Raw genomic sequence first — 14,544 nt, forward strand, 5'->3', positions numbered from 1 at the left:
ACAATAATCTAGCAATATATTCCAAAGTTTTAATAACTTCATCATCAGAGTGTTTGATATAACTGGTTAGAAAAACAGATTTAAATGATATAAATATAAATTAATTTTGTAAGCGACTAATGGCAATTTTTTAAAATAAACAACTTAAATAATTTTCACTTTTCAACTTACTTTAACAATTTAAATATTTTTTACTTTTGTAACATTCGTATAGCCATAAGTGTGCTGTCCACTAAAATATTATTACACTCATATTCCGACACGTCTCTCTATCTCTCTGTCTGTTCTGTATTGTTTACATTGCGTATACGCCACATTGAACGCTCACAAAAACAGCGAGCATACAAACAGCAAGTCACAGTCATCGGTTGCTCGGCGTGTCGGAAGTTTGGAGGAAAAAAAACATGTCTTAAATTACACTAGGCTACAAAATAAAATGCGTGCAAGCATCTATTATCTATCCATATGTGGAATTGCAGTGCAGCTTACACTGAGTCTCGCTGTCGTCGATTCCATCTGTCAGATAGTGCAGCGCCATGGGGCAGAGTGTCAAGTGCATCAAGTGCAAACCGCCGACGGTTATCAGTTGACAATGCAACGCATTCCCCCGCCCCGTAATCACAGCTGCCCCATGCTGCAGCCATTCGTGCTGATGCACGGCCTAATCGGCTCGGCTGGCGATTTTGTGGCAGCGGGTCGCGCAGGCGCTTTGGCATTCCAGTTGCATGCGCGTTGCTTTGACGTCTGGCTGCCGAATGCACGTGGCACGACTCAGTCGCGACGCCACCGCACACTCGCCGCCAGCGAGGCGGCCTTCTGGGATTTCAGCTGGCACGAGATTGGCGTCTATGACTTGCCAGCCATTGTGGAGCATGTGCTGCACGTGACGGGTCACCGCAGACTCCACTATGTGGGCCATTCGCAGGGCACCACTGTGTTGTTGGTGCTGCTGTCGCAGCGACCCGCTTACAATGCCAAATTTGCGAGTGTATCGCTGCTGGCGCCAGTTGCCTATTTGCAGCATTTGAGCAGTCCGCCATTGCGATTGCTGGCTAGTGACCCTGGCGGTGTCATGGTGCGTATACTTAATGTTGCGTATACCACATGATACTAACTGATTGCAATTGTTGCAGCTGCTGCTGAATCAGCTGGGCCTGCACGAGCTTCTGCCGGCCACATCGCTCACCCAGGTGGGCGGCCAGCTGCTCTGCAGCCCCGCACTGCCGACGTATGCGCTGTGCATCCTCATCACATCGCTCTATGTGGGCTTCAGCGAGTATCCGTTGGATCGTGTGAGTACGATTATATATGCAGCCATAATTTAGCCAACAAAGCGGCCCCAAAGTTTCGTTGTATGCAAAAGTTTTTATTGCACTCAGGAGTGCCCCCATTCCCTCTCATTCACACACACAAACAGACACACACACACACACACACACACTTTGAAGAGACGGCTTTAGTTTTGGTAATAAAAGTTATTTGAATTTAAATGCGTAAACGAGCTGCCTGCCCAGCTGCCAGCCAGTTGTGCCAACTATTGTGGCACGTTTGTTACTCCAGCTCTGCCGCAAAGTTGCTTAACTACTTCATGCATCTTGTAGCACGAGAATAGCGGAAACTTAATCAGCATAGAAATTGGTTTTTCTTTGATACTGAGCTTGCATTTAAAATATCTATAGTTGTTTTAACTGTTTAATTGGCTAATGGGATTTCGTAGAGTATATGTATGACTGAAGAAACTCACAACAAACTAAAATCGTCTGCTTTCTATTTTTTAATAATTGATATTTAATTTATTATAACATATTTACTAGTTCTTATGATTTAGTTATAAATATCTACGAGTAATTTTATTTCCTGTAATTTTTTATCACTTTTGCTTGCCATACTCAGACATTATTTGGTTAGGGTATTTTCTATACCTAACAACTCTCTTGGATTTTTTTTTCTGTAATATGCACCAAAAGGTGCGCTAAACTTTTGCCCAGCCGTTGGGGCACGGCAAGCTGGCTGTCCAGGCGTCCGACCGCCCCGGCTAACTGTACAACACATATTACGTATACGCCAGGTTGCCTTAAACACTTTTTGTTTTCGCACACGGCACATTTAAATTCAGTTTTGCCATGAAATATGGCAAATAAATCGCGTTCGTGTTATTTTTACCCAAACTTTATGGCTTATCTGTGTAGCGTTTTGGGGCGCGTGCTCAAAAGGCTTAGCCATACTACAGAAAGGGGCCGGAGGGGATTGGAAAGTGGAGTAAAGTGTAGTGTAGTGTAGTGTGGGGGAATCCGAAGTGCTTGGCGCCAAGTGCTTGTTAGTTATTAGGCTAAGGGCCATGGCAATTGGCTTTGGCCGGGTCGAACTAAGAATACTGTAAACGTAGCAGGTTGTATGGATTTAAAGTTTCTTTTTTATAGTACAGTGTACGGCACAGGTGAGAAAGTTTGACAGGCAATAGATAGTTGCTGAATCCTCTTTTGTAGTGCAGTCATAACTTTTGTTCATACCTCAACTAGTTTTGATAACCCAACTAAAGTATCCAACACAGCCAAGAGAGTAATATAAATTGTTTTCGCTCTCTGATATACAAATAGTTACCGAACTTGTCCGCAATCCAGTTTTATTTAACAAGTTGTCAGCTGAATGTCAAAGCAGCAATAAAAACTGAAACTTCTTTAGCTTTATTCCTGCATAAAGCGCTGAGCGATTTCAAACTTAAAGTCGAATCAACAAAGCTCACAGCCAAGTGAAACCGCGTGTCGTATCTCTGGAATCCTCATAGCTTCCACAAAGTAGAAAAGCGAGAGAAAAAAAAACGGAGAATCAACAAACAAGACTCAGATTCAGAATCCAGAATCAGTCTCCGACTCCGGCTCCGACTCAGTTTCAGTTGAGGCACCAAAATTGCTAAGCAAATAGTAAAAGGCGATGACTCCTTCAGCAGTCAAACGGAGCGTAGACGATATTTTGTGACAACTGGCAAACAATGCAAACAAACCCGCCTCCCTTCCCTGCCTGGTTTTCACCCTGTTATCCCCCACTCATACCCTATTTGTTGTGCTCGCTGGTCGCTCAAATAAATATTTGTGCATATTTAGCTGGAAGTCCCCCTCCATTCATGCCACATAAAGTTCAACACACTTTGCAACTGCAATGCGTGAAGCATGATTTCAGGCAATATAAAAACGAAAGCAACAACATGAAGAAAAGAAAAATAGAAAAGTAGAAAAATAGAAATAAGTAGAAACAAAATACTAAAGAACTGTGGCACATACTAACAAGCTGCCGGCTGTGCAGCGACACACAAAACTATTTGCCACAAGTTGCAACGAATTGAAAAGAATCCAGAAAGCAAAATCAAATAAGCATCAAAACAAAACAAAAGCCAACAAAAATATGTCACTGCAGGACGTGAGACAAGAGTTACTAAGAAAAATGTCATAGCAATTTAAAGCAAATCCTTAGATTTTCGAAATGTTCATTATATATTTTAATCTTGCATCGCATATAATAGAAAATTTCTACTCATTTAGCAATCAATTAAAAAGACATTGTTAAGTCAAGAGAACGAAACAACAGGGAACCAAGTTTCTATGTGCTTGCAACACAATGAAACAGAAATGTTAGCAGTTGGAGCAACTATATCAACAACCACATACCCACACCCACACACACACACACACATCGTAAATGACCTGACAGTCAAGTGTCGAGCTCCTCTCGTAAATTTAAATGCTTGGCTTGGCTTTTGAGATTCATCAATTCGCAAATTTGCACATTTTGCAGAACATATTTCCACGAATTCTGGAGACAACACCAGCGGGCATCTCTCGTGGTCAACTCCTGCACTTCGGGCAGCTCATCAACAGCGGTAAGACCATGCTGAAAGGCAGGGAGAGGGGAACAACCTGTCAGCCACATCTCACATCTCATGTCCGCTCTCATGCAGGTAAATTTCAGCAGTACGACTACCGCTCAACTCAGCTCAATCTTCAGCACTATGGACAGACAAGCCCTCCAAGCTATCAGTTGACAAATATCCGCCTCAATCTGATGCTCTTCTATGGAAACCGGGATGCATTGTCCAGCCGGATGGATGTGCAGCGTTTGGTTCGTGAGCTGAGCAACTGTCGCATTCAACTCTTCCAGGTGCGCGGATATAACCACATTGACTTCCTCTATGCGGCCTCAGCACCACAAAGGATCTACGAACGCATCATCCAACAGGCCATTCGGATAAATGGAGTATAAAAATTAGTTAAAGTTAACTGATTCTTGAATTTACATTGGCAAAAATGTAATGTTACCTAAGTCTTAATTTTAAAGAATAAATAGGGTATAAGTTTACTTAAGCATTGAAATACTATACATACTATACATGTAAGTAAATATAAATATGTATTCTATTGAATTGTAAATATTTATTTGTATCAATCTATTGTTGCAATTACAAAAGTAGTGCATCTACAAAACATAAGACACTGCCACTTGCTGATCAATAAAACGTACTTAAATATTTTGCAATCAAATATAAATTCAACTAGAAGCCGACATTAAATCAATTCAAGGACTCCACAGGACACAGACCCTGTACCTCTGAGTGTTTTGTGCTGCAGCTCTTGTGTGTATCTGCGTGTACTTCCGTATGCTTTGTGTCACAATGAAACGGAAATAGCAGCCTGCACACACACACACACACACATCGAGAGATAGCCACATGAATGACCTGGCAGCTCAAGTGGCGTGGGCAGCTCGTAAATTTAAAAGTTTGGCTTTTAGGCCTAAGTATTTGCAGTAACTTTTCCACATAAATTTGATTGATTTCCTTTGTTATATTTTTTTTATACATTTATTATTGTGTTATACGTTAAAAACACAAAATCAACTAAAAAGTAAAATTGGAAAACAGACCTCATAAGCTTCATACTTTACATTAGACAATTAATTACGTTAATCATAATGTACATTTCTATATGAACTGGAATTGCTTTCTGGCCAGCCTTCGAATCCTGCTGCGGGGATGGGCGTCCGAATCAATGTGTTGCTTTCTGGCATTCATTCGATATGTCTCTGTGTGTGTCTCAGTGTGTGTGTGTTGGGTGGGTGTAGGTATCAGTGTGTGTGTGTGTGTGTGTGTAGTAGGGCACAGTTTAGCTAAGTTCAAAGCCCACACCAGATTGTATGGCATAGAGCAACTTTTCACGCATTTGATCGACACTGTTAAAGGGCGGCAGCTTTAGCAGATTCGTGCAGGTGCTGGCTGTGGGCAGACGCTCCATATCCCCAGCATTCTGTATGAAAAAAGGCGGATCCAAGTCCTATAATTAAAAGCAAATGGTATCGATTTAATGGTCATTCATTAGAATATATGTGAAGAGGTTTACCTTAAAGCCCAGTAGTGGAGGACGTGAGCAGCTGGTGACAAACTTCAACAGTTGACGTCGCTGCAGATCATCAAAACCCTCCACAGCTGTCCAGAATGCCACTATGGATGGATGCTCCGGCGTGTACTCGCCACCATATTTGCAGTGCTTCTTTAGGTCCTCCAGATCTATCGGTATTTCGGCGCCCGATATGAGTATTTGAAGCTCCTTATTGCTGAACATATAAAGCCACTCAATGGGCAGCACATTTGACAGTCCCTTGCGGAAGGCTTTACAGTGACGTTTGATCTGTACATTTAGCTTATAGTTGGCTATCAGCTGCAGATATTCGATGCGATTTGAGTTGGTCACCGGCGTGCTCTGACCCTGAGGTTTCAGTTCCACAATCTGTGTCTGCCCCAGTGAGCTGCTGGCCACTGTAAAATCTAAATTTAATTCACTAACATCTCCCGCATAGTCTTTAAGATAAAGCAAATTGCGATATAGTTCCGGATCCAGGGACGCCAATTGATGTATGTCCACATCTGAATATTTGCCAGCCAGTTTGGTTAAGAAGAACTCCGCCAGCGGAAGTTCCACCAACAGATTCTCATATATTGCTTTTCCCAAAATGCGACCAATGAAATAATAGTGCTTCTCAAAGTCCCCAAATAAGTCAGCCACATTGGGATTGGGATACAGTTTGTTGTCCGTCGTTACCCTAAAAAAAAAATAAATTAAATTAGTATTTATTGTGATTAAAAAGTTAATGTGAGTTACATGAAAAATCCCCGATTGGGATCAAAGGCAGTTTTGATAAGTTCCGAGAGGAATTCACGAAAAACACCGCCACCGTCAATGCCCGCCTCATCAAGTCCCAGCGAGGACACAAACTGTATGCGAAATTTGAGGCGTAAATCCGGCTCTGCAGGTAAGAAATTAATTATTAATAACGAGCTTTATTTAGAGAAATAATCAGGTACCATTCTCCGGACGCAGCTTATCGTAAGCATCCTCGTAGAGATGCGAACGACGTACAGTTATCATAATGGAGGGGCCCTGCAGAAAGGCTTGCTGATGGCCCTGAACCCGCATCTTGTTGGCCGCAACCAGACCCTGAAGAATGCTCACACGCTTGTTGAATGCCACCACAAAGGGTATTTCACGCAGAATCGTTATGGATCGCTTCTGTTTTGTGGACATGGGCGGTCCGTTCTCAAAATCCTCGCGCGTAAAGTCGCGTATGGGCTGAAATGGACGAATGCCGCGCATTCGACTGCTGTGTGTCAATGGCAGATCCGTCGGTCTGTCCAGTGGCAAATCCAAACGACTGACCGTCCAATGCGCTTCCGGACAGAAGCCCAGTCGCAAGTCCCGCGTGTGTATTTGATTGAGCACAAACACAACCACATTCAGCAAGTTGGCCCAAATTTGTTTCTGGTGACGCAGTTTCTTGTCGTCGGCGTCGGTGTGGCCAAGAACACTGCGAAAAGCTAGCTCGACCAGACCGAGGCTAATGTCCTTCAGTGTCTTGGACATTTGCACAATTTCGGCAATTGAAAATGGCATCAGTCGGACATGTTGTATGGCCGCCTGGACGGGCGTTACCAACAGCTTCTTCTCCACAAACTCGACGTCGTGCAACGTGGGCAACAGACGACCAAAGAGCATACAAAATGTTGCCAATAAAGGAATAGTGCGATCCACGCCCTGCTGCTTGGCTGTAAAGACCAAATGAGGATTACTAATGGGTTCTATTGTGTCATTTTCGTGTTATACTTACGCACAACGCCCTTGGAAATGAGTGTGAGTGGCGCTGAGAAACCCAATTGCGTGGACTCAGCGGCCAGTTTAAACCACACGGCACGTATAAACTTCGGTGTAAAGGCTAAAGTGTAGAGCAGTCTGAAAAGTAATTTTAGGATTAGATAGATTGAATGAGCCCGAATTCGATTAAGGCATACTTATACTCATAGACCGCATGCTTATTGTATATCATCAAATTGTGACAAATCTCACAGAACGCATAAATTAACTGAGTGTGCTCAATGTGCGGCTCCATTTGCTGCACAATGAAATCCACACGTTGCGTTTCGTTTAATATGGCTATGGATTCCAAGAGGCAATTGCGTTCCTTGCTGCTCAGCTCGCCGGTAGGTCGACAAGGCTGTTCCATATCATAGTCCAGAGTTCGTGACGTGGGCTGATCCTCCTCTTCCTCATCGGACTCATCCGTGTCATCGTCATCATCGGAATCCGTGTGACGATGTGGTACTGCATGGTTCCGTAGTGTCGACTTGGGCAGCTGCAATATGTTTGGCATCATCTGAGCAATAACACGTACATACACAATCAGCAAGTTGCTCTGCTCCAATGTAGCTACAATAAAAGAGATCATTAGAGTTTAATTTAAGTCATCCCGATGTTACTGCTTACCCAGTTGCCTGCGATCGAGCACCAGCAAAGAGTTCAGCAAAAACGAACTAAATAACATTTCACGTGGCTGTGACTTGAACTGTTTGCCTTCACTGGATTGGATGACACCATAGAACAATGAGTTTCGCTTGCCATCATCTGTGTCTGTTGAATCCGCAGCGGAGGACGTAACCATGCTCGATTCGAGCAAGACGTGTAGCGACCGCATGAGCAATGCGAAGGGAAATTCCGTAGACTCCGCCAGACAGGGCAACACAAAATAGCGAATTGGTTCCGTATGCGGCGTGGCCAGAATTTCGGTAATGAACTTGCGACAGAAGAGCTGCGATTGCTCGCCGGCAGCTGTGCGCCTAGCAACGCTTAATGGCCGCAATAGCAGCTGGAGCAGCGCATCAGCAAACGGACTGGGCGCATGCAATGTCTCGCCGTCCAGCGGTGGACACTTGTCATCGAGCAGCTGACGCAATCGCACAAAGTAGTTGCGTGCAATAAGGAAGCCAAACACTCGCTCCAAATACTTATACAACAGTGTTTCGTCCTCCACATAGCGTTCCACAGCTGACACCGTGGTGAAGGTCTCCAGCATACGCAGTGGTATGGCCTGAACACTCTGTGGCAGCGTCAACTGCAGCAGACACGCATCCAACAGCTTGCAGACGCGCAGCATCCACACGGCATCATGGGCTGAGTGCTGCAAGAGTCTGCCCGGATTGCGCAGGATTTGCTGACAGATTTCAATCTAAAAAGTGAGCAGCAATCGTTGTAATTAAGGAATAAAGCGAATGCTTTGATTTGACACACTCACCAGTCGCTCGCTGTCCCTCGCCACGCGACTGCTATAAAAGAAGCTAAGGCGTCGCAGCAGGAAGCACAGACTCTCATCCTCGGTTACTCGATCCCGATGCGCATGCAGATACGCATCGAATGCCTCCCGCTCCGCCCGCTTGCGTCTCTGGCGATGAATGAAGGAGCGGGCATATGATTGCAGCACAACGGCACCATTGGCCTTCTGACGCAGCTCGTTCCGTTTCTGACGCTCCAGCGCCGCTTTGCGTATGGCCGTGTCCCGGTCGCAGGTATGCGAGGCCCCTCCAAGACTTTGCACCGGTCTGCGCCGATACTCGCCATCGAAGCCAAACATGACGCTGCAATTGTGTTCAGCAGTTGTGCCTCTGCCGCTGCCGCTGCCGCTGCTTCCGTTGTTTTTGTTGTTGCTGTTGTTGTTGAGGTATTTTTCCCCAGCTGATCAATCGCCCCCTACCACTTACTCAGCACATAATAATATTTTGTTTCTTAAATGGAAATTGGTGCTATGTTAATATAATTGCAATATAAGGCAACTGTTCCTGCCGACTTTCTGCTTTGTTTAGTCCAATATATTAGCCACTTTTCACTTGTCTACGTTAAATTTTCTGGCTGCGTAAAAACCTGCTAAGACGAATGATTTGTATATTTTCTCCGACGAATGACAATGTTGCCAGCTTATCCATTTTAAAGCTAAATCTGGCTGTTTTCAGAGTTCGTTCTGATAGAATATTAGCTGGCAATCTGGCTATTAAAACTATATACACAATAACAAATTTCCATGCTCTCCAAACAGAAACAGCTATTGTTCCCCCTAAAAACTTGCCAGCACTGGTGTGGAAGATTGCCACCCTGCAAAATTTCCCGATCTGGCTTGATTTTTTGTACTTAAAAAAATAAGTACAATTCTGAAAATGAGTATTCCTAATTTTGGTACCCATTTTCAGATTTTTTTTTTCCTAGAACTTTTTAAATTTTTCCAAAATTTTTGTTGGAATTTTCTCGCGACCAATAACGCGCTCTAATTAATACTAATTCAGTATTTATTAATTACATTGCATTCGATTTGCTTTGTAACGACATTTATATTTAAAAACAGTATTTTGAGCGAAAACACATTTCGTTTTAAGAATAATCCTAATTTATTTTATATTAATTTTTGTTGAAATATACGTCAGTAATGATACTATTAATATTCGCGTATTTATAGTAAACTTTTTATTACTTGTTTGTTATTGTTTTGCATATATTATAAACATTGAACATGCGCCAAGTTATTTACATATATTATAACAATATTTTATTGTTAAACAAGCGTCACATTCTTAGGTTTACATAAGTTTGCATAGGTTTTTTTTTCTTATTTACTTAGCTGCAATTTATTAAATCAGCTGATTTCGCACTTCTAACAGCTGAAAATTGCGACGGGTAAAATTTGATTTATTTTGACATACACCGAATCATCTATACTCTACTAAGGGAATCAAGGACAAAACTTGGCAGCTTGTAACAGAAACTTGTAAACTAAAAATGTTATTAGGAATTTAAAATTACTTAATTTTTTTGGTTGTTATTTCCAGCATTAATTTCGATTTTTTAATTTAACTCTTGTTATTTTGTCTTTGTTATGCTTCTCTGACAGTTTCATATCGTTTACCTTGACCAATTCTTATTGAGTTTAAGTATATTCGACGAGCACTATATACATATGTACTTATAATAATAAATTAGATATAGCTAATCTTTTTTTTTATCAGTAAACGCTCATGCGTTTCTAATTATGTATTTGCAAATTTGTTATAATAGTATATGTAAATATGTACATACATAAATAAAATGAAACATGAGTGAGGCTTTAAATCTAAACCATTTAATTAGTAGCTTCTGTTTTTTTTACTTTTGTGCATCAACAATTAGCACTTGAGTTGCTGTCCAGAGGAGCCGGAACTTTGGTAATTCAGAGTGCAGAGCTTAGCTGAACTTGCTCTCCATTGGTAACGTGTGGATGGCGTAACTGATGACGCTGCTCAATGAGAGCGAGAAGAGCTCGAGGCACGTCCATTGTCTGATCATCCACGAGCACAATGTCAAATGTATTCATATACTTTTCCATGTTTGCCTCCACGTGATCAAACAGAAAACCTATCTTGAGAATGTGCGATGAGGCCGGAACTCCGTTAGCCATGTCAGCATCGCCCAGAGAATCGCCCATGACGATGATGTGGTCACGTGTGTGAACAAGTTCATAATACTCGCTGCCATTCAGGACCGTTTCATTCTTGTTGAAGGTGTGTATCATCGGCTGCTGGAAACCATCGAGAAGACCATCGCGATACTGCAGAAAGTTCGAAACGACCTTGACATTGGGATGCATGATGTTTGCCTGCTGCAGCACTGAGACCACCGAGTTGCCAAGTCCGGCGGAGAACACAAGCACCGGTATTTCCAAGCGAAGCAGATCTGCAAAAAGCTCGTGAGTTCGGTCACGTAGCGCACGTTTGAATTTGCTGGCTGTCTGATCTATTTCAGTCTGATCGAACGCGAATCCACTGGCAAGTTGGGCCGATTTTGTCCACCATTCAATCATATACTCAACCTTCTCCTCAATAGGTATATTGGGATCAATCTCGATGGGTCGATATTTGCGAAAGAGCTTGTCCGTCTCATCCCTATAGTACGATGGCAGAGATTTGCACGTATTGAAAATTCCAAAGCTTGAGAGTACTGCCTCATTATCCTCCGTCCGTTGTTTGGTGATCGTATAGTCAAAGTCCGACACGAATTGCATTCTCTCCGGTCCGCCACACACAAATTCATTGATGATCTTCTCCACAAGCTTCGGATCGCGCATTCTGCAGTGGCTTTGATTCAACGACGGAATGTCCTGTATGTGGATGTAGCCGATCTTGTCATCCTTTCGATCGCTAGACTCATCGTTGACCATTTTTGTATAGTTGATCGATGTTTTTATCGCTTTGATCAGCAGGTAGACAGAGTGCAACGTATACTCGGTGTGTGCTCTCTTCAGTGACTGAAAATATACAAATAGTTTCGACTGAGAACTTGGTGCGCTTTCATTTTATGACATCCACATACACATTTACAGATATCACACACATACATATTTACAGATATGCATTCGGTTCCGCGTATTTCGGTATACGATAGCGATGAGCGACATTGCGATTTTATTCTTAACCAGTGACTGTGATCACTTGTACTTAAGTCACATTGCCATTTACCAAAGCGCGCAAAATTTTTGTATTTATTCTTTTTGTGGAACTTGCACAATGCTCACGAACTTGTTGAATGTTTTCTATAGCTGCTCACCATAACAGTGGAGTATCCTGTTACTTAACATTACATATTTGATTTAACATAACATTTCTCTATTAACATTATAAGGATAAATAGAATACCAAATTTTATTTTATTTACTGTTTAATTTAAAGTGAACTAGTCACTGTTACCCAAAGTACCTCACCACTATCATAAATACGTAGGTGTGTGTTTATATATGCATAAGTGGGTGCGTGTGTGTATTTTCTTTTCTATTTCTAATGGACTGACCTTGACTCTTTGTTGCCAATTTTTAAGGTTCCTACGACGTTCGCTGTTGTTCTTATTCCGCTTTAATGTGCAGACTGCTTATCAGGTTGTTTATCAAAGCTTATTTGATTTTTGTACTTTTGATTAATAACAATAAATGCAGCACAATAATTCGCTTATTTACCTTGTGCTCTACTGAATCAATCTCACGCGAAAACACATGCTATCAGTCTCGCCGCAAAACAGCTGTGAAGCTGAGCTGGAACGAAGTGGGAATGAACGCGCTAGCGATTCGCAAGCAAACATAGATAAAACGCTACAGTGGAATTGAATTGTTTTGTTTATTTTTGTGCGTTCGCTCTGTCCACCGCCATCTCACTCTCTTACTCTCTGTTTATCGCAACTAGAGATGAGCATGAGCTCGTTCGGACTTCGTGCGAAAAACAGCTGGGCTTGTTTGTCGCGGCTCCAATCACAACAAGGAAATGTAAGAGTACAAAAATATAACTTTTAGTAACAAACAAACTTTATCTAATCTCTAACCTTCTTTTAATTAGACGGGTAAGTTATATTTGCGTTTCATTTATTATGAACTCAAAAGCACATGTATGAAAACTTGACGATGTTCTTCATTTAATTTATTTCATTCATGACTCTTCACCTTTAGATTGGCATGGTGGGAATCGACCCCAGTTTTTCGTATACTGTAATGGTTATATTTGTGGCAGTTTGGCGACTCTAGCCATAAGTCCACGGGCTACCGCCACATCTAAAATTAAATACTTTTTGGAACTATTTTAAAAATAACTTATACTTGGTTATTTTTTTTTATCACATACAAACGCTTTATTACTAAGGGCAAATACATTGAATTCGACATTGTAATATAAATTGCAGGTATAATATGTGAAGTATATCGTAAAAATTAACAAAAATGGGTTACAAATTATTTTTTTTTTTTGTCAATCTTACATTTACATTTTCGTTTTTGAGTATCGTTTATTTATAGCACCAGTGTAGCATAATTAACCATTTGTTAATTTGTTGTATATCAAATTTAATTTAAAATCAAAAAATCAATTTAACGAGATCAATTTTTGTATAAAAATAAAAAGTTTAATTTAGTTGGAAAAAAGATAATTGCACCTTATAAATCAAGTTTTATGAGTATGAGTACATGCAACGGTTTCTAACAGATATTTCTGTATGAAGAAAGTCAGTTTTTTTAGTTTTGGTATAAAAAAATAAATATATATATAAATAAAAAATTTATTGCTTGTGGTCTAGAAACTGGTAGCGTGTGGACGGCGTAACTGATGACGCTGCTCAATGAGATCGATTAGAGCTCGAGGCACGTCCATTGTCTGATCATCCACGAGCACAATATCAAATGTATTCATATACTTTTCCATGTTTGCCTCCACGTGATCAAACAGAAAACCTATTTTGAGAATGTGCGATGAGGCCGGAACTCCGTTAGCCATGTCAGCATCGCCCAGAGAATCGCCCATGACGATGATGTGGTCACGTGTGTGAACAAGTTCATAATACTCGCTGCCATTCAGAACCGTTTCGTTCTTGTTCAAATTGTGTATCAATGGCTGCTGGAAACCATCGAGAACACCATCGCGGTACTGCAGAAAGTTCGAAACGACCTTGACATTGGGATGCATGATGTTTGCCTGCTGCAGCACTGAGACCACCGAGTTGCCAAGTCCGGCGGAGAACACAAGCACCGGTATTTCCAAGCGAAGCAGAACTGCAAAAAGCTCAGGAGTTCCGTAACGAACTGCACTCTTATATTTGCTTGCAGCCTGATCTATTTCGGTCTGATCGAGTTTAAACCCCTTGGTGTGTTGGGACACTTTGGTCCACCATTCAATCATGTACTTAACCTTCTCCTCAGTGGACATATTGGGATCAATCTCGATGGGTCGATATTTGCGGAACAGCTTGTCCGTCTCATCCCTATAGTGCGATGGCAGAGATTTGCACGTATTGAAAATTCCAAAGCTTGAGAGCACTGGTTCATTATCCTCCGTTCGTTGTTTGGTGATCGTAAAGTCAAAGTCTGATACGAATTGCATTCTCTCCGGTCCGCCACACACGAATTCATTGATGATCTTCTCCACGAGCTTCGGATCGCGCATTCTGCAGTGCCTTTGATTAAACGACGGAATGTCCTGTATGCGGATGAAGCCGATCTTGTCATCCTTTCGATTGCTAGATTCATCGTTGGGCATTTTGACGTTGTTTTGTGATTTCTTTTCGTATGATCGACTTATGTTCACTTTAATAACGGAAAATGTACAATTAGTTTAGCCTAGTAATATAAAAAGGAAACGATTTTTATTTTCTCATCTTGCAGTTTTTACTCTTTATAGAGCTC

At 41.7% G+C, this 14,544-nt stretch overlaps 4 protein-coding genes across 7 annotated transcripts; 1 reads left to right on the forward strand and 3 right to left on the reverse strand.

Moving 5' to 3' along the window:
• Positions 1-370: 370 nt before the first annotated feature.
• LOC117784466 (lipase 1) lies at positions 371-4,291 on the forward strand. The gene is made up of 4 exons (XM_034622213.1): positions 371-1,075; positions 1,134-1,292; positions 3,790-3,874; positions 3,953-4,291. Exons 1-4 carry the CDS (start codon positions 437-439, stop codon positions 4,252-4,254), a joined length of 1,185 nt encoding a protein of 394 aa, XP_034478104.1. The 5' UTR covers positions 371-436; the 3' UTR covers positions 4,255-4,291.
• Positions 4,292-4,839: 548 nt separating this feature from the next.
• LOC117784467 (ubiquitin-protein ligase E3C) lies at positions 4,840-9,280 on the reverse strand. The gene is made up of 8 exons (XM_034622214.1): positions 8,608-9,280; positions 7,803-8,541; positions 7,331-7,745; positions 7,150-7,271; positions 6,350-7,087; positions 6,147-6,291; positions 5,388-6,087; positions 4,840-5,321 (listed from the first exon to the last, which is right to left on the reverse strand). The coding sequence occupies exons 1-8, from the start codon at positions 8,941-8,943 to the stop codon at positions 5,154-5,156; spliced, it is 3,363 nt and encodes a 1,120-aa protein (XP_034478105.1). The 5' UTR covers positions 8,944-9,280; the 3' UTR covers positions 4,840-5,153.
• Positions 9,281-10,363: 1,083 nt separating this feature from the next.
• LOC117785358 (7-methylguanosine phosphate-specific 5'-nucleotidase) lies at positions 10,364-12,415 on the reverse strand. 4 transcript variants are annotated; one of them, XM_034623319.1, is made up of 3 exons: positions 12,340-12,415; positions 12,177-12,250; positions 10,364-11,637 (listed from the first exon to the last, which is right to left on the reverse strand). In XM_034623319.1, exon 3 carries the CDS (start codon positions 11,548-11,550, stop codon positions 10,564-10,566), a length of 987 nt encoding a protein of 328 aa, XP_034479210.1. In that variant the 5' UTR covers positions 11,551-11,637; positions 12,177-12,250; positions 12,340-12,415; the 3' UTR covers positions 10,364-10,563. The 4 variants fall into 4 exon arrangements, with proteins under 4 accessions (XP_034479210.1, XP_034479211.1, XP_034479209.1 ...); XM_034623320.1 differs by having other exon boundaries at positions 12,177-12,236; positions 12,340-12,391; XM_034623318.1 differs by having other exon boundaries at positions 12,177-12,415.
• A 966-nt stretch (positions 12,416-13,381) lies between these two features.
• LOC117782893 (7-methylguanosine phosphate-specific 5'-nucleotidase-like) lies at positions 13,382-14,398 on the reverse strand. The gene has a single exon (XM_034619990.1). The coding sequence runs from the start codon at positions 14,396-14,398 to the stop codon at positions 13,439-13,441; it is 960 nt and encodes a 319-aa protein (XP_034475881.1). The 3' UTR covers positions 13,382-13,438.
• Between the last annotated feature and the right edge of the window lie 146 nt (positions 14,399-14,544).

Source organism: Drosophila innubila (genome assembly GCF_004354385.1).
Source record: "Drosophila innubila isolate TH190305 chromosome 2R unlocalized genomic scaffold, UK_Dinn_1.0 1_C_2R, whole genome shotgun sequence".
Lineage (NCBI taxonomy): Eukaryota > Metazoa > Arthropoda > Insecta > Diptera > Drosophilidae > Drosophila > Drosophila innubila.

Coding starts and splice junctions, on each gene's coding strand:
- LOC117785358 (XM_034623319.1), bottom strand. CDS start 11,550: ATGGTCAACGATGAGTCTAGCGATCGAAAGGATGACAAGATCGGCTAC.
- LOC117784467 (XM_034622214.1), bottom strand. CDS start 8,943: ATGTTTGGCTTCGATGGCGAGTATCGGCGCAGACCGGTGCAAAGTCTT. Junction 8,542..8,607: donor CGAGGGACAGCGAGCGACTG/GTGAGTGTGTCA, acceptor CTCACTTTTTAG/ATTGAAATCTGTCAGCAAAT. Junction 7,088..7,149: donor CATTTCCAAGGGCGTTGTGC/GTAAGTATAACA, acceptor TGGTCTTTACAG/CCAAGCAGCAGGGCGTGGAT.
- LOC117782893 (XM_034619990.1), bottom strand. CDS start 14,398: ATGCCCAACGATGAATCTAGCAATCGAAAGGATGACAAGATCGGCTTC.
- LOC117784466 (XM_034622213.1), top strand. CDS start 437: ATGCGTGCAAGCATCTATTATCTATCCATATGTGGAATTGCAGTGCAG. Junction 1,076..1,133: donor GTGACCCTGGCGGTGTCATG/GTGCGTATACTT, acceptor CAATTGTTGCAG/CTGCTGCTGAATCAGCTGGG. Junction 1,293..3,789: donor GCGAGTATCCGTTGGATCGT/GTGAGTACGATT, acceptor CACATTTTGCAG/AACATATTTCCACGAATTCT.